This window comes from Rattus norvegicus, chromosome 14 (assembly GCF_021556685.1).
Source record: "Rattus norvegicus strain SHRSP/BbbUtx chromosome 14, alternate assembly SHRSP_T2T, whole genome shotgun sequence".
NCBI classification, from domain to species: domain Eukaryota; kingdom Metazoa; phylum Chordata; class Mammalia; order Rodentia; family Muridae; genus Rattus; species Rattus norvegicus.
In genome coordinates this window covers 82,401,987-82,425,254 of record NC_141547.1, presented here as the reverse complement: position 1 = coordinate 82,425,254, position 23,268 = coordinate 82,401,987, and the positions used below count along the sequence as shown (strand labels likewise).

Sequence of the window (23,268 nt, the reverse complement as noted above, 5' to 3'; positions counted from 1 at the left end):
CCACACCGCGAGCCTGGGGACACAGAACGCACAGAAGCTGCCTTTATTCACTCAACCTGTGCACCAGTAGATAGTACTAATTAGTCCCTGGCCTCTGAAGATTATCTGGAGTCTGGGGGAGTAGCTCAGTTTGTAAAACATTCCCTTTGCAAGGAGGAGACCTGAGCTTGATCCCTGGGGGCCTGGGCACCACATGTCTTTTTTGTAAACAAACACTTTTAGGATTTCAAGTGATAGTTTACACATGAATTTCTTTCTGGTGAACCCCACCCCACTTATAAGATTAATTCACTACACTGAGGTCCCTTTGGGATACCCATGCCCCTCTATTCTGGGTCCTTCTTGGCTGAAACTGCTACCTAGTGCCAATGGGAGAGTCAGCAGGCTTGAAGATCATTTAGCTGCCAGCAAAGGAAGGCAAGGGATCTGGAGCCCCTTAGTAGAACACAAGCTGGACCCAAGGTGGGTGACTTTCATGGGTGACTTCTGGCATTCCCTGTCTGAACACTGTCTAATGCCCTGTGTCAGGGATGATGCGTAGTTGATGGACAAGGACAGCAGGTGCTCCGTCACCTCTTATTACCCAAGTGTCCAGAGGTAAATATGGCTACTTTCTCTGAGAAGCACAACAAGTCACAGGCAGGCTCATTTCCCACACGTATAGTTAAAAAGCCTGGGCAAGCATGGAACGTTCACCACACAAGGTTCTCTGAGCCCTCCCCAATTCCTCTTCTTTGTTCAGAAATGTCTCTTAGGAACATCTCCAAAGACAATGTCTAGAAAGCCCACGGCCCAGCACACTCACCTCCAGTTGAGAGCACTACATGGATACCGAGAGATGGCTTGCTTTAGGGCAGGATAAGCCCAGCAGAAAGCACAGCACCCCAAGCTTCCAAGTCATCACCTACCTGCCTAGGAGACAGGCCTTACTTGTTTCCTATTTTATTTTATGCTATCCTGTCCTATTCTATTTCTGTCAAGATATCTAGAGTCTCACTCAGTAGCCAGATTAGCCTGGAAATCACTAAACAGTTCCCGAATAGTGTTGACATTATGGCAATCCCCCTGCCTCAACATCCTAAGATGTTGAACTATAGGCTGGCCTTGTTTTTAAACTGCACATGCTTAGACACAGGCCTTAGCTTTCCCACACAATGGAAAGGCTGGCAATCTCCCAGTGGTACAGTTATGCCTCAGCTGAGGGAGGCAGGAGGAGACGTTAGACTGGAGTACGAGTTGGAGTTGGCCACATGGCAGCACAGCCTGAGCCACCTAACAGAGTGGCCAAATGTCTCAGAGCCATGGGTCCCTCACAGCACAGAAGCAGCAACGGTAGGGCCTGGAGACCCCTGAGAGTCCTCCTCTAGAACCCAGAGTTCTCTGAGGGCAGGTCCAGCAGTGTCAGAGTACTGCTCCAGACACTGCGCTGCCACAGAGGCTAGGCAGGAGGTAGGCTTTCCCCAGCGAGTTCACTACTTGCCCATTTAAACAGGCACAACTCTCTCAGCACCTACTGCACACGCCCTGCCTGCACCTACACGGCCTCATCTAACAACTGCGGAAAGTCAACGGCAGCCCTGCGTAAGCCCTCCTCAAGCTACACTCTTGTACCCACACCGAAACACAACTCTAGGACGAGCTAAAAGTAAGGAGGCTAAGTGGGTGTCCTTGGGCAGCCTGGCACCCCAGCCCAAGCCTGGCCTCCGCACAGCCGCCTCCACTGCTCCTCAGGCCATGTTTATACAAGAGGCCCAAGGCTAAGCCCAAAATAAGCATCCTCGCTTATGTTTCTCGGGTGTATAAAACAGTATTTTAAGGCAAGAATTCACAGTGCGATGTACTTTTAAAAACTGCAAAGAAAAAATACAGCAGGTGGAGATAAACCAAATTCAGTATTAAAAGCTACTGGGCAGAGGCACTCCCTGTAGTAACTCATCTTCTTAACTTTTGTACTCCATACTAAAGTGTTTACAAGGCTGGAGAGATGGCTCCGTTGGTAAAGTGCTTGCCTGAGTTTAGATTCCCCAGGATCCTCCTAAACAAAATCTGGTGTGGGAAAAAAAAGCCCAAAACCATGAAAGTGTGCTGCTGTGCCCCTGTACCCCAGGCATGACAAACTGAGGTGCATCTCTGTAAGCTCACTATATGGGCACATCCAAGTCAGTGAGAGACCTGTCTCCAAGGAGCCCAAAGACTGACAGCTGAGGCCGTCTTGTGATCTTGATCACACTGCATTTTCTGTGCCTACACAGCACCCGCTCCTACCCCAAGCACACACATGAGCACAAGCACGCACATTAGAAAGAAAAGACTGCACAGGAGGTCCCCATGGAATCAGACACTGGGGAGCTGAGGCAGGCGGACCATCAATCTGAAGCTGTGGTGGTTTGGGTGAGAAGGCCCTTCGCAGGCTCATATATTCGTTCGCATGCTTTGTCCCCAGCTGATGAAGTGTGTGGAAGGCTTAGGAGGTGTGGCTACACTGGAGGAGTTGCTGGAGGCCAGGCCTACTAACTGTCTCTGCCAGCGGCCTAGTGTCAGGATGCAGAGCTCTAAACTGCTGCCCCACACCATGCCTGTCTGCCTCCCACCAGGAAAATGGACTAACCTCTGAAACTGTAAGCAAGCCTCCAGCTAAATGCTTCCTTTTACAGGAATTGTCATGGTCACGGTGTCTCTTCACAGCTCTGGCAGGCTCGACATGGCAAAGACGGCTCCAGCAAGTTTTGCCTTTCACCTTCTTCTCCTTGCTAAACAGATTACACTTCTAGCCCCCAAGGTCTAGTCCCTTATTTATGGCCACTGACTCATTCCTGAGACAAAACACCAAGGTCCAACAATCAAATTCATTATTTAGCACAGTCTTTCCCTTTTTTTCCTTTAAAACCCTCTCCTGAAATCAACAGCAAAACCTACCTGTTGCTTGCTGTCCCCACACACTCCAGTCCAGTAATAAGTCTGGTGTGTGGGTGTGTCCTGTATGACTCCGAGGGGCCTCCACCAATCCCTTACAAACAGCACAGTAATTAGGACACTCGCTTCCCTCCCTCTATTTTGTATGAGTGCTGTTTCCCAGAAGCAATGCATCTTCTTAAAAATTCTTTAGCTGGTGGAGGTGGCGGCAAACACTTTTAATCCCAGCACTTGGGAGACAGAGGCAGAGGCGGAGGCAGAGGCAGAGAGATCTCTGTGTTCCAGGCCAGCCATGTCTACAGGGCAAGTTCTAGGGCAGCTAGAACTACAGAGAAAAACCCAGTCTTGGGGGGGGACAGGGACTCAAAAAAAGTATTTTTTGAGTAAAGATTTTTTTATGTGTTTGGCATGCATGTATATACATGTGTCATATGCATGTTGGAATTCAGAAGAAGGTGTCTCTCAGGCTGGGGCAGCCATGGAACTGTGCAGAGCAGGAGTGGAGCAAGAGTGGGACCGAACGGGGCTGGAGAGATGGCTCAGCGGTTAAGAGCGTCCGACCGCTCTTCCAGAGGTCATGAGTTCAATTCCCAGCAACCACATGGTGGCTCACAACCATCTGTAAAGAGATCTGATGCCCTCTTCTGGTGTATCTGAAGACAGCTACAGTGTACTTATATATAATAAATAAATAAATCTTTAAAAAAAAAAAAAAAAAAAAAGAGTGGGACCGAACGTGTCCAAACCCTGGGAATCTATTCCTGAAACTGGCAGGAGTAGGATGCCTACCCCATCCAGGGTCTGAGTGTTCAGGAACCTGTAGACCTGTGCCCCCAGCCTTTGCCTCACCAGAGGAGGTCATGAAACCCTATAGCCAGGTTAAACTTCCTCTCCCCTTATAAGGTTCATCAGTACCTAGAAGTCATCCTTATGCAAATAAGGTATCCCCTGGCCCCAGCTAATGATGTACTCACTCCCCAAAGGTTTAATTAAACAGCCTTTGTTTTCCGCTTTAAATGAGCTATCTCACTGAAGCCTGTCTCCAGACAGCCAAGAGTCTGCTGTTGTGCTCACTTGCTGCTTGAGGTCTCTATTCCACCCCTGCCCCCATCCCACTTCCTGCCTTACTTGCCCAGGTAGCATTCACCAGTTGTGACTGCAGGCTGTCATGCAGGGCAGGGAAGGATGGGTGTCAATCCTTTGTGTTAGCAATTAGGCATTTCCACCGGCCTGCTCTCAGGGACCTAGTGACAGCCACTTACATCACCATCATCTGCTGCTGCACCAGGTGCACCAGGTGCAGGTAAGGGCCCTCACCACCCCACATCTCCCTCCCTCCCTCCTTTCCCTTCCCCCTCTCCCTCTGTCTTGCCTGACCTCTCCATCTGTCTGTATCTCTCTCATGCCCCCACTCCAAGCTGGCCTTTCACTCTCTCCCATCTCCCTATAAGCCTCTTGCCCTACATCTGAAGTGTGGCTTGACTTCTTAGACGCACACCTCGGCAAGTGCCTGCCAAAGGTACTCAGGCCACTTTACCCTGACGCTCTGGACCTGGGGTTATGGTTGTGAGCCTCTAAGTTATCTCTCTAGTGGCCTAATCTTGTATTGTAAGGTTGGGTCTCTCCCTGGCTTACAGTTCATGGATAGACTGCTTTTTATACATGGGCTCATTTGAGGGCCAGAGTTATGTTTTAAGTTTTAATTACTGTGTCTAAGAGATCCATAAAACAAAATGCCTCTGACTTGTAACCTCCATGTCCAAGGACACATCCTGGAGCCTACTGTTGGTAAGACATAGCAAGGCACATGCTCTCACTCCCCTAAACAAGTTTGTGTGACCCAACTGCACTGCATGTGCTTGATCACATGTGGGTGGAAGTACATGAGCAGGACATACAGCAGGATGTACGATGCCCAACTGGATGCAGGTATGCAGGCAGGAAGTGTGTTGGATATATGCTTGCCCCTGATTGGACTTGATAGGACGTACACGCCCTTGTGGGTTTGCCTTTTTAAGCCTCTGCAGAATGTAACTCGTTGCCATTTTCAGGGAATTCGGGAATGGACTGGTGAGAGTCCATCATCGTGGCCAGTATTTAATTAAAGCTTGCTTCAGATTTGGTTTGAAACTGTGGTAGTGATCGTATGCTCACCCAGCGGGATTAACACTGCTGAAGCAGGTCCTCGGGCTTGTATGGCAAGCAGTTTACAAGCTGACACCTTCCAAACCCCTCTATTCTGTTTCCAAAGGATTACATATTTACAAAGAAAAGTGTCCCCGGAACTAAATTTGTTTTGCCTTTGTTTTAGAGACAGATTCTGCTGTCCAGGCTGACCCTGAACTTCTGGGTCCAAGCGATGCTCCTGCCTCAGACTTCGGACTGGTACGCTAGGCATGTGTCACCAATATCCCCAAGGGTTAATAGTCATCCCCTACTATTATCCTGGCTCAGGCCACTCATGTGTGTTTGCTTTGTTCTGAGACAGGGTCTCACTATGTAACCCTGGCTGTCCTGGAGCTCCCTAAGTAGACCAGGCTGCCCTGGGATTAAAAGTGTATGCCCACACGCCCAGGCCCCCATCTGTCTTTTATTTTCATGATCTTGTAATACCAACAGAGAGGACTGACACTTCTCATGTTGAAACTAATTTAGATTCTCGGGTCCAAAGGAGACGTCAGTTCTCTCAAACTCCAAAAGGCAGTCAGTCCTGAACTACAAGGAGGATTTCTGGCAGTTAGATATAAGCCAGCATCCCTCAGGAACATGTGAAGCTAGTTCCCCTCTATCAAAAGGAGCCATTTCGCTTATCACTGGCGATATATCTGAGGAGCCTTGAAAATACCAAAGCACACGCTGGCCTCTAGGCTCCCTCAGAACCACAAGCACCAGTCACACAGTTCAAAGTTCACATTAGCCCTTATCCTTTCATCCCTGGCTCCAACTCACAGGCTTCCCTCCCACAGCCACTTCCTCTTATAACCCTGCTATTTCCAATATGCACCCCCATTTCCTTGAGCTTTCCCTCTCTCTGTGTTCCTCTTTCTCTCTCTCATATCTAAAGAACGACCTTCTCTTAACCGTACCATGGAAGGCTCATGTCAGCAGTTTACAAAACAATGAAGTCTTCATGCTCTACAAGTTACAATAGCTGATTTACATTTTTGACTCAGAGGACTTATAAATTTAGCATGAATATTAGAGAAGAAAGTATTCATATTCTCCTACAAAAATGTTCCCCACCCTGAGGATATCCTGCCCTTAGAGCAGGAGACTTACAGTAAGGGCTGTCCCTGGGGCCAGGCCCTTTTGTCTTACACCTGGGTGTGTTGTGTTCTTGCCTCTGGGCCTATAAGCCTGGTATGTCATAGCCCCTAAAGACTAAGGGAGTCTCCCCTGAGACCTAGGGGTACCAGGCAAAGGCAGTACAAAGGGTGAAGTATAGCCAGTATACCAATGGCTCGAGCTGGAGGCTCTGTATACCATCGATGCTGCCAAGGCTACCCTGAGGAAAACCCATATCCATTTGATCCGTCTAACTAACTGCAGGGCATGGAAGATGCATCCACCAAGTGCCAAGGAAGAGGAGAGGAATACAAAGGGCGGAAAGAGAGCTGTTGGTTATGAGTCTTGGATGGGAAATGGCAAAGCTGCTCAAGGAATGCAAGATGGACCACTGAAGGAAATGCCTTCCTTCCCGGAGATCTGCTGTGTCCTTCTCCAATCTCCCTACAGAAAAAGCAGTGTGTGTGAATTGTGGGAGGGGGTTCAGGCTGGGGGTGGTGTGTGGGTGGTGTCCAAAGACCAGAATGAAAGAACCAATCTCTAAGTAAGCTGGAAAGCAACATATCTTCTTTTAAGATTTATTTACTTGATGTGCATGGATATTTGGCCTGCACGTATGCCTAGATTCTCTAGAACTAGGGTTACAATTACGAGCTGCTGGGTGGATGCTGGGAAACAAATCCAGGTCCCCTGGAAGAACAGCCGTATTCTTAACCACTGAGCCACCTCTGTAGCTCCAGACAGCAACATATTTTCAACTAGGTATTTTGTATTCCAAAATAGGAAGTGTGATCTACAAAAACATTTGCCAATACAGTGTGTCTGTGTGTGTGTGTGTGTGGGGGGGGATGAGCGATATGCCATAAGAGGACAATTAATTCTTTATGACTTGTGGGGACAATGGGGTAGCATGTTTGAATCACAATCGCCATGCAATGCAGAACACAGGCGACAGCAGGTACATCTGGTGGTCCTCTATCCCTGATACTCATAAGCAAAGGACTCTAAGCGCTTCCTCAGGCAGATGGCCAGAAGGCAGGCCTGCACAGCCCAAAGGGCAGTCCTTTGACCATGATTGCAGGCAGTTACAAATTCCTGCAGGGGAACTCCCGAAGATCTCCTCAATGTCACTCCACAGTCCCTGGCTTCCTCCTCAACTCTGCACTCCCTTTGGAAAGCCACCAGTGCTTACTGACAGATAACACCCACTTGAGCCAAGACTGAAGCCAGAAAGTGCCACTCAAGCTGTGCATGAGCCACACCACAGGACTAAAGAAAACAGCATGATACTCGTTGAATATTTTAAAAATTAATTTCTGGGGCTGGAGAGATGGTTCAGCAGTTAAGAACACTGGCTGCTCTCCCAGAGGTCCTGAGTTCAATTCCCAGCAACCACATGGTGGCTCACAACCATCTGTAACGGGATCTGATGCCTTCTTCTGGTGTGTCTGACAACATCTACAGTATACTCTTCTACATAAAATAAAATCTTAAAGACAAATTAATTTCTGAGTATGAGTCTTTGCATGTATATATGTGCACCATGTGTGTGCCTGGTACAAGTAGAGGTCAGAAAAGATGTTGGATCCTCTGGGAATGGAGTTACAGAGTTTGAGAGTCGCTAAATGGGAGCTGGGAACTGATCCTGGGTCCTCTGAAGAGCATCCAGTGCTCTTCACTGCTGAGGGTCTCTCCAGCCCCTGCGGGCTGGCTCTCAATGCTGCCTGCAGGACCACGGACTAACACTTTGATCTTAGAGTACTGATGCTGAGGGATCTCTCCAGTCCAAGCCCGGCATGGTGTCCCTCACTTTTAATCCCAGCCCTCCAGAAGCAGAGGCAGGTGGATCCTGGTCTACAGAGTGAGTTCCAGGACACCCAGGACTACACAGAGAGACCCTGCCTCAAAAGGCAAAACAAAACAACAAAAAGGGCACTGAACCTGCCCACCTGCCCACACTACACGGCACCATCCTCCTCCATTTCTTTCTCTCTCCACATCACACCATCCGTGTGAGCTCTCACTTCTCTCCTCAGGACTACCTCGAGTCAGGTGCCTGCCAGTTCTAGCTGGGATACTGTGAGAGCCCCGACAGGTCCCTGACTCCTCTGCACAGCGTGTACAGCAGAGCGAGATCCCAGGTAGCTGGGCAGCTCGGTGAGGAAAGCCCTGAGAGATCAACTTCATGCCTCTGGCAAGTGACTTCCTCAGTTCCTCAAAAGCCGGGTCCAGCCCATACTCAGGTGCCAACGAGTCACCCTTGCTCCTATTCAGTCTCTGCTCACGCAGTACCCTTAGGTAACACAACAGCACAATCTCACCGTGGCCAAGGACACCTGGTGTCCTTTACCTGTTTTAAGTTTTCCTAGAAGTATGTCAACCACTCAAGTCTGTGGTTAAGGGCACACACTGCTCTTCTAGATGGATGACCTGGGTCATCCCAATCACCCTTAACGTTAGTTCCAGGGATTCTGACACCCTCTTCTGACTTCTTCAGCATCAGGTATACACATGGGGCACATATATACACATATATACAAGGCAAAACACACCCATTAAGTTAAATACGTATTTTAAAAAATCAAAGATCATAGAAATTGCAATATACTGCTAATGAGAATGTAAGATGATATATCTATCTTTAAAAGTTTGATAATTTCTTATAAAAATATATACTTAGTAAATGGCCAAGTAATTCTATTTTTAGGTAATATAAAAGAAATGTAGGAGCTGGAATAACGGCTCCAAGTCCCAGCACCAATTCTGTAATTCACAGACATCTTAATTCCAGGCCTGGGCCCCGGCACCCTCTTCTGGTTTTCAAGGGCACAAGGAATACATGCAACGTACATGTACACACACACACACACACACACACACACACACACACACACACACACACACACACGCAGAGAGAGAGAGAGAGAGAGAGAGAGAGAGAGAGAGAGAATCTCAAGCACCACCCTGATGCATATACAATAAGTAAATCTAAAAAAATTAAAAGGACGGTTGGAGAGATGGCTCAGCGGTTACGAGCACTGATTGCTCTCCCAGAGGTCCTAAGTTCAATTCCCAGCAGCCACATGGTGGCTCACAGCCATATACTGAGATCTGGTGGCCTCTTCTGGTATGCAGGCATATGTGCACACAGAATACTGTTTACATAATAAGTAAATAAATCTTAAAAAAAAATTTAAAGACTAAGAACCAGGAAGAAAATGTCCAGCATTTATATGTAGTGTTAACATTGACTGTACTATATACAGAGTGGGAAGGCTACAAACAGCCTGTGGTCCACCAAAAAAGGATCAAGAACAACCTGTAGTATCTTCCCACACACACTCTCCCACCAAGAAAGCCCTTGTGGTATCTGCACACTCTCTCTCCAACTAAGAACTCCCTGTGGTACCCACACACACTCTCTTCCCCACTCTGGTCTAACTTCCCCATTCTCAGGAGAGCAGCACTCAGTACAAGTCAGACTTGGCGGTGTGATCTTTACAACACTAGAGATTTTGTTCGGTGGCACAGAACTACACGACTCAGTCAACCGGGAAATCACAAAGGCACCACCAATATTCCAAAATCTACTGAGCTGCTGAGCTGTGATACTCAGTAGGCTTGATATGTGGAGTACTTTTTACTTAATCCACTTCAATCCACGATGGTTTGTTAGGAAACAGCTCCACCCCAAGTGAGGGAATGTCTGTCCTACCTGGCAGAAAAAAAAAGAACTACCAACATATGTGACGTTAACACAATTTCTCTCCCTCTCCTCCCTTCTCTCCTCTTTCTCTCCCCATGTAGACTGGGTTTCAACACTATAGCCCTGGTTAGCCTGGAGTTTACAGTGTAGACTTGTACTATCTGAGAGCTGCCTACCTCTGCCTCCCATGCTGGGATTAAGGGTGCATGTCACCATGGCCCCATACAACTCTCTAAAATGTTATCCTCAATACAACCACATATAACACAGAATACTGCATGGCTCCATTTCTATAAAGATGTCGAACAGTAGATCTAGTGCTTGATGATCAGTGATTGCCTCAAGTGTGGAGGACACTGACTGCAAGGACGCCGATGTGCGTGTGTGATCATGGCTACATGAGAATATACATTCATCAAGACCACGAAGCTTTCAAAAGCTGTATCTGACTGCCTATTAACACCACCTTACAATTCCAGCACTCAGGTAAAGGCAGGAAGATCGCCACTTTTGAGGCCATCCTGAGTTATATATTGCAAGATCCTGTCTCAAGAGTAAATAAATAAACCCTTAGTAAGAATTTTTTAATTATTTATTTAATGGATACGAGTACACTGTAGCTGTCTTCAGACACACCAGAAGAGGGCATCAGATCCCATTACAGATGGTTGTGAGCCACCATGTGGTTGCTGGGAACTGAACTCAGGACCTCTGGATGAGCAGTCCAGTGCTCTTAACCCCTGAGCCATCTCTCCTGCACCCGCTTAGTAAGATTTTTGTGTTTCCTTTTTCATCAATTTTTACATCTGTATAAAATTAAACTAGCTTTTAGATCTGAGAGTATAGCTCAGTTGGTAGAATGCCTGTCTAGCATGAATGTGGTATCCCTGAGTTAAAGCCCCAGTACTGCATAAACCAGACGTGGTGTTGCAGTCCTGTAATCCCAGCACTTATAGAGTAAAGTCAGGAGGATTAGGAGTTCAAGGCCAGACTCAGCTAAACAGCAAGTTCAAGACCAGTCTGGGTCACAAGAAATAATCTCTTCCTCCTCCTCTTCTTTATTTAAATAAAAATAATTTCTCTTAAAGATTTGATGATATACAAGAATATATGGTGTGGCATCTCTAATATTCCCCCTCTCTCTACATCAACATGAAACTATTTAACAGCTCATCTCTGCTTGTCACCTCTCTGAGATACACTACCGACTAGAAATAAGCCTTACACTGCTCCCATCCAAACAAACGCTAAAATTAGTACCTAGGAAGTGAGAGGAAAGAAAAAAGCACAAAGCAAGTTAGATGGTAAGTCCTTCTTGTTGCTAAGGAATGTTAAACAAGTCAGATGGTAAGTCCTTCTTGTTGCTAAGGACTGTTAAACAAGAGTCTTCTCTATCAAACACTGTAAAACCTGTGCTTAGGACAAAGAATTAAAATTCCCTTCTCTCCCACCTTGTAAGAGTTTAGTGCAAATGTTTCAAGCCTCTCCATCAAGTAAAACTGTTGTTTACTTAAAGGCCCATTGCTCTCTTCTAGGGACCCGCTGGCCTGAGCAGTGGTCCCTTCCCTTTCCCCTTCACTTCCTGCGAGCCGATGCTTTTCAGACTAGCCAAGTGAACAGGACTGTGAGGGCGAACTCCAGTCAACAGGGGAAAGGACAGTAACCAGCTGAGCCAGAATAAAACCAGTGCACTCCTGTCCCTGTGGGCCCACTCTTCACCAAGAATAAAGTTTGAGCCAGGCACAGCTGGCCTTTGCATCGGCTCCTACCTCCAGGCCCTGCCCTGAGTTTTTGCTTTTTGTTTGCATAGGGATGGGGAAGTGTAAGCAAAAGAAAGCTTTCCTCAATTTGCTTTTGGTTAAGCTGGTTCATCACAACAAGAGAAATCCTAAGATAAAATGGGCACCAGTTTGTGGGGCACTAATGTGGCAATCCTGACCACGGGTTTTGGGGACAACTGTTGGAGGGATGTTGGAACCCTAAGCTAGAAAAGCCACTGAATATTTGTTCAAAATTTTGGTGAGCTGCTGTGAGAACCTGGACAATTAGAGGATAATGCTGAAAACTATGCAGACGTTTTAGTGTGAAGGCTAAGGAAACTCCATTTTGTACCCACTATCTACCTCCTAAATTCCTGAAACCCCTTACCTCTGCTCCAGAATTGTGTTACTACTGTGAAGTGATTTACCACTTGTTCTGGCTTCTGTACACGCATGTGTCACTGTGGGCATGGGGACTGAGACAGATGCTCACGGAGCTGCAAATTCTGCATCAGTGAAGTAATTGTGGTGTTGGCCTTAAAAAGCCTTCCTTGCACCCGCTTCAGTGCAGCTCATCTCTGATTGGCGTTAGAGACTGGGGTCTTGCTAACAGTTACGTGGCTAGTTAAATCTACATTGAGTCTGTAGTCTTTCCCCAGCGGTCTCAAACCCCATTAACATTAGAATGAACCAAAGGCTCTCTCAGGAACATTTAATATTTTGATTTTAGATTCTGTGGTTCTGGTGAGCTGATGTTGAAGAAATGGCTGTAACAGCAGAGCCCAGGATCACTGGAATCTTCAGGTGCCAGTTTATGGGAGCCATGCCTTTCAAACCACCACATTCCACTCTTTAGCTCCCATAGGCTTGTAGCCATAACATAATACAAAATGCATTCAGCTCAACTTCCAAAGTCCCCATAGTCTATCACATTCTCAACACTGTTTAAAAGTCCAGAGTTCAAAGTCTCTTCTGAGACTCATGTAATCTCTTAACTGTAACTCCCTATAAAATCAAAATCAAAAAGCAGATCACAGGCTTCCACCATTCCATGTGCATCAGGAAGGGAGCGCAGTGAGGGAATCCTGGACCAACGCAAGAGAAAAAACCAGCTGGGCAAACTCCAAAGTCTGCACCTCCATGTGTCATGTCAAAATGCTCTTCAGAGCCCAACTCCTTTCAGCCTTGTTGACGGCAACACACTTCTTTCTCCTGGGCTGGTTCCACTCCCGGTTATACCTTTCCTTGGCAGAAATCCCACAGCTCTGGCATCCTGAACCTCCTGGGGTCTCCGAGGCAATCCAGGCTTCACTTACACAGCTTCACACAATGGCCTCCCTGAGCCTCCATGCAGGGACACCCTTGCCACCTCCTGTCACTCTCCTTAGTCAAGAAGGGAGATTCCATACCCCTTTTTTCTATTCTTGACTCTGAAGCTAGAACCACATGGCTGAAGTTACCAAGTTCTATTGCTGCTGGGGCTGGAACACGTCTCCCCTGTTCAATGATATCTTCACCAGCTTTTTGTTTTTGATGGTTTTCTTCACCGCCTAAAGTTGGCTGTTGAACTGAATGCCTGTCTCCTGAGTGCTGGGATTAAAGCTGTGAACCATCACATCTGGACCTAAGCATCTCTTTAATTTCTCTTCTCTGGATGGGAGCTTAAGTAGGTGAAATCTTGTCCCCGGGTCATCGCTCCATTAATTCCATTTAATATCCTTGAACATAGGATTTAGCTCCATCCCACTTCCCGGTTTACCTTTAATATTTGAACCATACATTATATATTTTTCCTTCCTAAGCTTGCTCCACTTCATCAAAAACTGCTCTTCATAACGGTGAGACCCACAGGACAAAGTCTCTGCTGGGCTCTTTTGAGATTCAATTTGTCAGTGCAGTTAATCTAAATCTCTCCCCTTAGCTCAGGCAGCCTCTGGACAAGGGCAAAAACAGCCACATTCTTCACCAAAATCTTAAGACGATCTTTACACAACATTCTAAAATCTTTTTTTCTGAAACTTCTTGAGCCAGGCACCCACATTCAAATCCTCCTTGTGTTCTTGGGACATACCCATCCCTGTCACCAAATGCTGAGGTGACAGGGACATGCTGCCACACATGGCTTTTCACATGGGTCTTCATCCTTGTACAGTGAACACTGTTACCCACCTCCCCAGCTCCCTGAATTCATCATCTTCAAAGTTCCACAAGAATGAATGGTCACAACTGGAAACATCTCTTTCATTTGCAATGAGTTTAGACAGTAACTGGAGATGAGGGGTGCTGCCAATTCAAGTCTCTTGTCACCCTGCTGCCACCACAAAATAGTCTAGTGCACCCAGTGCACACGACTTTCTATGAAATGAAATGCTGGTACCTTACCTGAAAACCCAGGAGTTCTGTAGCCATGTTACCCACATAAAGGATGGTTACCTAGGACTCCCACAGTCCTTTACCTACAGATGTCTGAGAACTCACATTGCTCAGGCCATTCCATTAGAGTCTTGCAGGCTAGGTTTGGGACCCTGCAAGGTCCCCAACCCTATCTTTTTACAACCATCATGTAAAAATCATGGTGCACGCCCTTTAATATCATGTGGAAAGACCAACCTAAGCAACTTAGTGAGACTCTGACTCAAAGTAAAATGAAAAGGGAGTATACTATAGCTCGGTGATAAAACATGCACGCAGCGTGCATGACACCCCGGGTCCAATCCTCAGTGCCACAGAGAAGTGGAGCAGAGAGAGGAGAGGAAGGAAAGGGAAGAGGAAAGGAGACAAGGAAGAAGGGATAAGAAAGCAGGAACAGGAGGAGAGAGGAAACATTGGATTCTACTGGAGGAACTTGGTCAAAACCCACAATACTACAGAAACTATCCTGGAAGGAGGCTCATCACACAGCAGTGGCAACGAAATCAGCCACAGGAGACATGGGAACATGGAGGGGCATCGGCTGTTTTCCCACCCAACTTGTCACTTCACAATTAAAGATTCGAGGTCCAGGGAGAGTGACACTTCCAAGTTCATACAGTTGGTCTGTGTGACATCAGCCAGCTGAGGTCCTGCCACTGTCTCACACTGGACTCAGCTGAGATAGACAAACACCAGAAAGCTTCAGGCCTCACCTTCTTCTGCCCAGTACTGGGACCAATCACAGGTCATTTGATGAATCTTTCGGTTAAATTATGGACCAAGAAAAGACAATCTTGTGGGGCCTTTTGTAAATATGTATGAGTGCAATGTGTGCCATGTATGTGCTGGTATTGAAACAGAGGCTAGTGTCAGGCATCTGCCTCTACCACTCTCTACCCTGTTTCCTTGAAACTGTATCTCACTGAACCTGGACCTAGGTCAAAGGCAGCAAGCCCCAGCACTCCGTAGGAAGCAGAGGTGGAAGAGGTGCTCCATTATGCAAGTGCTCAGCAACACTGTGGCTGCCCCTTCCCTCCCATGTGACTATGGAGCTAATCAAGCAATTGGATTATAACAGTCTGGTTCCTGGTGAGAAAGAATCCTTATCACAAAAGCCAGCATGTCACCCCTCTTAGCTCCAGAACAAGAGCCAAGATGACTGATGGCACTTTCTGATCAGAGTGCATGGGGGCACCAGGGGCAGGTCTTTGAACAGAAGACAAGCTTCATAGCATATCAAAGCTGTGATTCCTGTATCTGTCCAAAATCCACCAGAGACACGAGACCCAAGAAAGCAAATGTGATTTGTTCAAACAGATTTGTTCATTAGAAAGTCACATCGGTCAGGCCTACCTCCCAGTGACTAGCAAGCTTGGGCGGGATCTCCAACCCCAGCTTCTCGAGCTGCCGCTCCCTGTACTTCTCGTACTGCCGGTACCCAGCATACCCGCCCCCTGCTGCCAACAGGATGGGCACGGGGCGGAGCAGGAACAGGGTTCGCAGAGGAGCGGTATGGACTTTTCGGACCCCTGTAACAGAAGAAAACAAGGAGATTCTGAGTGTGGGAGACGGAAGTAAACGTGAGTCATGCAATCGCAGGACCGCCAGAGTCAGAAAGAAGTCCTCAGTGAAGGTGACTGGACTGGAGAGCACTGAAGGGCAGCTCCTAAGACCCTTCTCCCAGTCATGCCACTCAGTAGAGGACAGGCATCTTGGCTGGGGAACCAGTCATGGACTGAAAATGAAAACAACTACATGGGGCTTCATATGCAGGCCTAGGATCCCAACTACTCCTGAGGCTAGCCCGGGTGACTCAGGGAGACCCTGTCTCAAAATAACAGGTCAAAACCGGCCTACTGATCTAGCTTGGTAATGGAGAACTCACCTAGGATATACAAGCCCTATGATCCTTCCCTGGCACCATAAAAAAAAATAATAATAAAGGAAGGTCAGTTGTGGTAGCCCCCACTCTTAATCTCACTTTCCTCCACTTGGGAGGAAGAGGTAGATAAATCTCTGAATTCAAGGTCCGTCTAATCTACAGAGTGAGGGCTACGCCAAGCAGAGGTACATAGTTAGACCCTGTCTCACAACATCGAAAACAAAAACAAACCAGAATCAAAATAAATGAAGGAGAGAAGGTGAGAGAGATAAGAAAGTCTCAAAGAGGTTTGGAAACTAATCAAGGTAGGCTCAGCTGTGTACCGACATGCTACATAGACGCCAGTTCTCACCCTGGCTCTTCTCTCGGAAGTTCCATGAGGGGTTCACAATTCTGGCCTTTACAAGTCAGGCTAGGCACTGACATTCTAAAACGCACAAGCGTAGAAGCTCCTGACAAGGAGCAATACCAGTCAGATAGACAGAGGCCTCTCGGATGGAATCTAGAATCTATAATAGCCCAGTGACAGAGCATGTGCTTAGCATGTGCAAGGGTTTGATCTCGAGCACTGCAAAATAACTGTTTTTAAAGGTGGTTAGAGTAAGAGTTGGGCAAAAAGCTTAAAGGACACACAGTTGTAGTTCTGAAGGACAGTAATTCAGAAGGCCTAATGAACACTATGAGGATTATTGTTAACAATATTATATATTAATAACTTACCAAACAGAGATGGGAGTACTCTTATCAATAACAATGAGAAAAGGAGTTACATGAGATGATAACTTCAGTAATTTGATGGATCACTTCACTGTATCTCTAGATAAATACATCAGCACTCTATCCTATTGGCTGACCTGGTGGTACACTCCTAGAATCCCAGCACTCAGGAGAATGGAGGGAGGGGGACAGTGTTCAAGGCCAGCCCGGGCTCCACAGCAAGACTCTATCTCAAAAGACAAGGCAAACCCACTGTGCAGTGCCTTACACTGTACCCACCGTGCAGTGCGCCTTACACTGTACCCACCATGCAGTGCGCCTTACACTGTACCCACCGTGCAGTGCGCCTTACACTGTACCCACCGTGCAGTGCGCCTTACACTGTACCCACCGTGCAGTGCCTTACACTGTACCCACCATGCAGTGCGCCTTACACTGTACCCACCGTGCAGTGCGCCTTACACTGTACACTGAAGGAAGCAAAGCGCACCAGGAACCCTCAAGAACAGAGTCAAGAACTCGACAGTAGATCTGTGCCACGACCTCATTGGGGGAGGCCCAGAGTCCCTCATTTCAGTGGTTGGTTTTAGTTATTTGGTTTTGTTTTGAGACAGGGTCTCATGGATCCCAGGCCGGGCTCAAACTGATTGTGTTTGTGTGATTGTGATTGTGTAAGACTGGCCAGATGCCTGCCTCTGGCTTTCAAGGGCTGGACCACCACAATCAGTGCATTCTTTTGTCATTGTTTATCCCCCTGAGGTACTGGGACTGAACCTAGGGTCTTGTTCATGCTTGACAAGAGCTGCACCATGGAGCTACAATCACCCACAGCTATGGTCACATTCACCCCACTTAAAACTTTATTATTTGATCTGTGCATGTGTGCACAGGCACAACTGTGCTGTACGGCACCGAGGGGATCCTGAGGATCAAACAGTTTATCTGATTCGGTGGCAAGAGCCTTTATCCACCAAGCCAGCTCATAGACATGCTGGCTCTGTTTTTAAAATAAGTAAATGTGGATGTCATAAATCTTGCCCATTGCCTAATCACTCCTAATGATCCTACTACTTGACAGGTTATCTGTTGGAGCAGCCTGTCTTGCCTTGGATTGCAATGATTTCCATCCCTATAAAGGGTCACAACCATCTTTTTCTCTGGCAGTCTCCTCAACTACCCACACAGGAGTGATGCTACCCTCCACTGTGTTTTTCAAGAAACAGTCCTGAAAGGTCAGACTCTGTCTCTTTCTGCCTCTTCTCCCCCACCCCCTCGGTTTATTTATGTTTAGTCTATGTGCACTGGTATTTTGCGGGCATGGATGTCAGATATTGGAGTTACAGACAGTTGTGAGCTGTTGTGGGTGTAGGGAATTGTCCTCCAGGAGAGCGTTGGCCCTTAACCACTGAGCCATCTCTCCAGCCCCTGCTTCCTATCTATTTAAGCTGTCCCAGAAGCCTAACAATACTAACTTAAAAGCCAAAAAGACAGAGCTCTGATCAAGAAAGACTTGTCAGAGTGTGACAATGCAAGACACTGCATCCATCTTGGATTCTTGCTGAGGCCATTTTGGGTTTAACTGCCTTGACAGAGAATCCCACGGAAAGCGCCTGACTCTATTCTAGGAGCCTGAGGCCGAGATGTCCCCAGCTGCTTACCTTAGCTTCTGTTAGACGGCAGCCTGCTCGTGCAGCACCCACTGTTAGACGGCCTGCTCGTGCAGCACCCACTCTGGCTGACCACTTACTTTACCATCTGATAAACTGCTTTCTTGCCCCAATCCCCCTGCAGCTGCTGCATGAGATACTAGGACTTTTGTTTTGTTTTTGTTTTGCCTTTAATTCCCCTCACCCTAAACACTTGGAGCTACACTTGGGTCCCAAATACCTGAGTGTAGTCCCAGCCAGCTGGAATAGAGACCGTCAACTGGCTATAAACTGCCTGAGTGGTCATCCTTGGTGGGCTCCGTAAGAGGAGAAAGATCTACCCTTCACTCTGCTCTTTCTGAACTGACCGGTGATGACGACCAGCCTGCAGCCAACACCCACGGGCACAGCGCTCAATGATTCCTGCTACCTTTTTTTTTTTTCAAGGCAGGTCTTACTCTTTATCCCAGGCTGGGCTCAAGCTCAAAGCAGTGTTCCTACTTCAGTATCCCAAGTGCTGGACTAGCAACCACCACACCCAGCTTCATTTATAGGTTTTTCTCTTGACTTTTCTTTCTCTTCTTTTTTTATTTTGTAATTATACGTATGTTTGTGGTCTTGTTAGTGCAGGTGACAGTCAAGTGCAGATGAAGTCAGATCCCCTGGTGCAGGAGTTAGATTCCTGGGTAGACAGACAGGGAGAGGGGTCAGGGCTTGGTAATAATGGTGGCATCCTTCCAAGATGGCCAGCCTCCGACTTGAGACAAAAGCCTGACTGCTGAAATCAAAGGCCTTATAGGCATTTTGTCTCCCTACAACAGGTCCTCTGCTGATGGACTGGTTCAACAAGTCAAGGTCAGATCTAGACACAGAATAGTTCTGGGCCAACCATCTTTCTTCAAATGGACCAACCTTAAATGAGGGGAGGCAAACTCTTTAGAGACTTGTAATAACTGATCCCTTGAAGAGAGACTAGATTTTTTGGCTTTCCAAGTTCAATCTGTGCTTTGCAGAACGTTGTTCTCTGTGTGTCTGCTGCATGCGTGCGTCTCACCTGCCCACCCCACAATGAACTCCATCCAACTGCTGATTCTGTCTGCAGTGTTCGAGATTTCTCCAGACTTTGGGGGGTCATCCAGGACTTCTTCTGAGGAAGACTGACTGATCGGAAATCAGGCTAAACCCTTCGAGGATAAGAAGGTGTGTCCACTAAGCAGCTAGCAACCCTTCCCCTGTCCTGGAACAGGACTGGTAATTTTATTTTCTTTCTTATAAGGAAGAGAGTATGTCCTCTAGGAAGCCAATTAAACTAGTAACCTAGTCTGGCTCCAGAGCAATGTTGCCTGGCCCTGATCACTGCCTCTGGGGCCTGAAGGAAGGATATTTTTAGGGAAACAGTTACTATGTGGAGACAGACAAACCTTTGGATTTTTCAAAGCAGCTGAATCTCCTATCTTGTCTCCTCTGCCACCTTTGAGACTGAGATAGGCCAACACTGATTTAACAAACTGGATGATATCTAAACTTCTTCTTTCCCTTTCTTTAGGAAAAAACAAAAGCTGTAAGAGACCCCACACTGACCAGAGCTCCTCTGCTCCCTGAACGTAGACGACAGAACTCCTTCCCTCTTTCTTTATTTTGCTGAGGTTCTGCTTCTTTCTACAGCCATGCTAACCAACCAAAGTCTCTGTTTATAGAAAAGGGCATAAAGGTCCACATTTCGTCTGTGAGAAGTGTGGATCCCCAGGGTCTGGTGCCTGAAGGGAGAGGGGCTCACCCTGAAGGGAGAGGGAGCTGGGCTAACGTTCCACGTGGTGGGCAGCCACCATTGCTAATGTTATAAAGAAGGCTATGTATGCCATGAGACATCACTGCCGTCTTGGCTAATGTAAGCACGTGGTATAGAGTTTCCTGTTCCTACTCAGCCCTCTGGTTATTACCCAGCATCCCATCTCTGTCTGTCTGTCTGTCTGTCTCTGTCTCTGTCTCTCTGTCTCACGAATCAGGCTCCTAAAGCATGGGCACAGCTGCAGATACCCTACAATGGCTACTCGAGCTTATTGGGGTAGATGGCCATGAGGAAACAGAAACCTAGCCCTAACATTTCTCAGAAACTGAGTGATGTGGGAACTCCGTTCATCAGATAACCGCAGTTTCTTCATTCCTCCCTAAGCAGCCATCCACCTCCAAAGGATTATCTTCTACCCATAAACTGGTCTGATTGCATCAGGAACAGACCCCCGCCTGGTAGGCTCACCTCAGGCAACCTATTCTATTCAAGACAAGGAAATAAATCTCCCAAGAGGGAGAGATGTGCCCTTAGGCCTTTGAGAACCTTGTGAAGGCTCTTGCTCTCCCAGGCTGGGCTGCTGGTAGGACAGCCTGGGAGACAGTATGTTCCCCAACAAACTTTTTTCCTACCCACGGTGTGGTCTTGTGTGGTATTGTACTGTGCTTATGTTTAGTCAGTATTCTTTAAAAAAAAAAAATCACGTGTTTATCATGCTTGCTTCCTATTTGGAACACTAATAATAATAGCAGTAATAAATTTTTATAGCTCAAAAGAAGAAAATGGACACAAAATCAGGTAGACCCTAAGACACATTGATTCCCCTTTTAAATTGTTTCAGTTAATATTCCAGATTCACTAGGATCCTACTCCTGCAGGTACTAGAGGTCACTTAATCTTACAGCACAAAAAATGGCCATTATTTAGATCCCCAGAAAGGAAACAAAAAACAAAAAGGTCTGTCTCTCAGAATGCATGTCATCTTAACCGTGATGTGCCCAGATAAGGGTGTGTGTGGGAACTATCATGCACCTCCATCTATCCTTCAGGTGAGGTCTGTAGGGATCTAGTGTCTGTCCTGTGGACGGGGTTGGAAGGAAACTAAAAACATCCAACAATCCCAGCCAGGGTGCACCTGAACAGTGGCAGACCTAGAACTACAGGCCTGGGTAGATACAACCAGCCATGCTGAGAACAAGCCTGGGGTGTTTAGGCCACACTGACCATCCTGGGATTGGCTATGCATTGCCCTTTCTGGATGCTGGGCTGAGAGACTCAAGAGGATTAGGTGGACCTCCATCCATCCACCTCTCTCACTCTTATTTTCACTTTAAAGATGGGAATGGCATCTTCTGAGATTACTTCCAATTCCCCACTGGCTTGCCTCCTGGGTGACTGTAGCAAGTTTAAGACCCTTGGGTACGTAGGAGAAAGCTTTAGTCTCTTTCTCGACCAGTGCCTGGTCTGAGTACCTTCTATGGACAATCAGAAGAGGCTCTCTGAGGCAGCTCTTAGTTATGATGTCATCCTTCAACTAGAGCTGCTCTGCAAACAAGAGAAAAATTCCCCTACAGTTTTCTATGTCCCAATTTTCTTTTACTTTCAAGATCATCTAGACCTTGCTACTATTACAGGATGAACCCACAGATGCTAGCTAGAGTAGACTTATATGTGTCTAATCAAGGTTTATTTTACAGTGCTTAATTTCCACTCAGGCTTTACCTAAACACTAAAACATACATAACTGATGCATCTGAGGTCAACTAAGTCCCAGGGAACTGTGGGGCATCTCTCCAAATGCCGTGTACTATATAACTGTGGAAGGTAACTTGTCCACTGCTCAGGGAAGAGTGGACTGTACACTCCCAAATGAAGCAATGGTCATGCCAGGCCTGACTTAGCCTCACAGAAGTACTGACTGTCAAAAGAGAGACCAGAGGAGCCAGAGGATCCTCCCAAGACCAAGTAACATTGAGGACCAGATCTCAACTGGCCGTGACAAAAAGAAAAAAAGAAAGAAAGAAAAACATAAAAATTAATTTTGCCATCCACACAGTCTTCAACACATAGCAGGAAAGTATAGCCAGGTTTAAAATGATCATGTTTCTTTAACAGTCCTCAAATGCTATGCTCAACCAGGAGATGTTATTTGCACATTAATGTCTCATTAGTGATTTGCTTCCTGATGGCCTTATCTGTTTCTAGAAGGGTACTTTTCACAGCTGTGATATGATCCTGTATCATAACCAATCACGTTCCCTGCCAGACACCCCGTTGCCAAACTCACAGGTGTGGAAAATTAATCAAGATATCAATGGGCAGGGCATGGTGGCGCACACCTTTAATGCCAGCGCTCAGGACGGAGAGACAGGTGGATCCTTCAGGTTTGAGACCAGCCTGGTCTACAGATCGAGTTCCAGTTATGGCTACACAGAGAGACCATGACTCAAAAAACAAAAACCAAAGGGGAAAAAAAAATCAAAACCATGTCCCTGGAACATTACTGGAGAACCCTTCAAAAAGGTATTTCTCTTTTAAAATGTCAATTAGATGCTGAAGTCTGGTTGTGACTTCAACAAATGGAACCTAGACTTCACTTGGGTTTGGCCCATGTTACCCATCTCCACAGGACATTACAGCTAGCATATGGGCAGAGGCAGTGCTGGTAAGGCACTGCCATAAATAAGCCTTCTGTAGGTTTCTGGAAAAAAGATTCTGATTCAAAGTCCTCAGCTACACAATTATACCTCACCTTATTAAACAAACTTACGTTAACTATGATGTTGAGGAATTTTCCATGGACCTTATCTGGTAATGTTCCCTATAAGGTTGTAGTAGAAGAAACCAATGGCTAAAGAAAGGTTCCTTAGGCTCTTAAACCAGACAAATGGCATCCCCCACAGTGTACATCTTACAGTACACTGGCAACAGGATGATGGTGTCAGGAAAAATCATCAATGACGTTGACACCTATGACAAAGCCTGCTGCTAAGTCTCTGGATGGTGTTCTTGCTTGCTCTGCTCCAAAGGGCAAAATTGCCCCAGCTATTTTTCTACCTATGCTCAGTAGGAATTGTGGTACTTCTAAAGTGTCACTTTTTACGTTATGAATGCTACCTCACTCATACAACTGCGAGCATACATGCCACCACCTAAGG

The 23,268-nt window shown here is 46.7% G+C and overlaps 1 protein-coding gene across 2 annotated transcripts in view; it reads right to left on the bottom strand.

Annotated features, from left to right (window-relative positions):
- Pisd (phosphatidylserine decarboxylase) overlaps nt 1–23,268 on the bottom strand; it is a 49,040-nt gene that overhangs the window by 10,935 nt on the left and 14,837 nt on the right. For both annotated transcript variants that reach the window (XM_087584331.1, NM_001377107.2), the window contains exon 3: nt 15,430–15,605. In XM_087584331.1, the coding sequence (XP_087440457.1) occupies nt 15,430–15,521 (92 nt within the window). In that variant the 5' untranslated portion in view covers nt 15,522–15,605. The remainder of the gene's footprint in view (nt 1–15,429; nt 15,606–23,268) is intronic.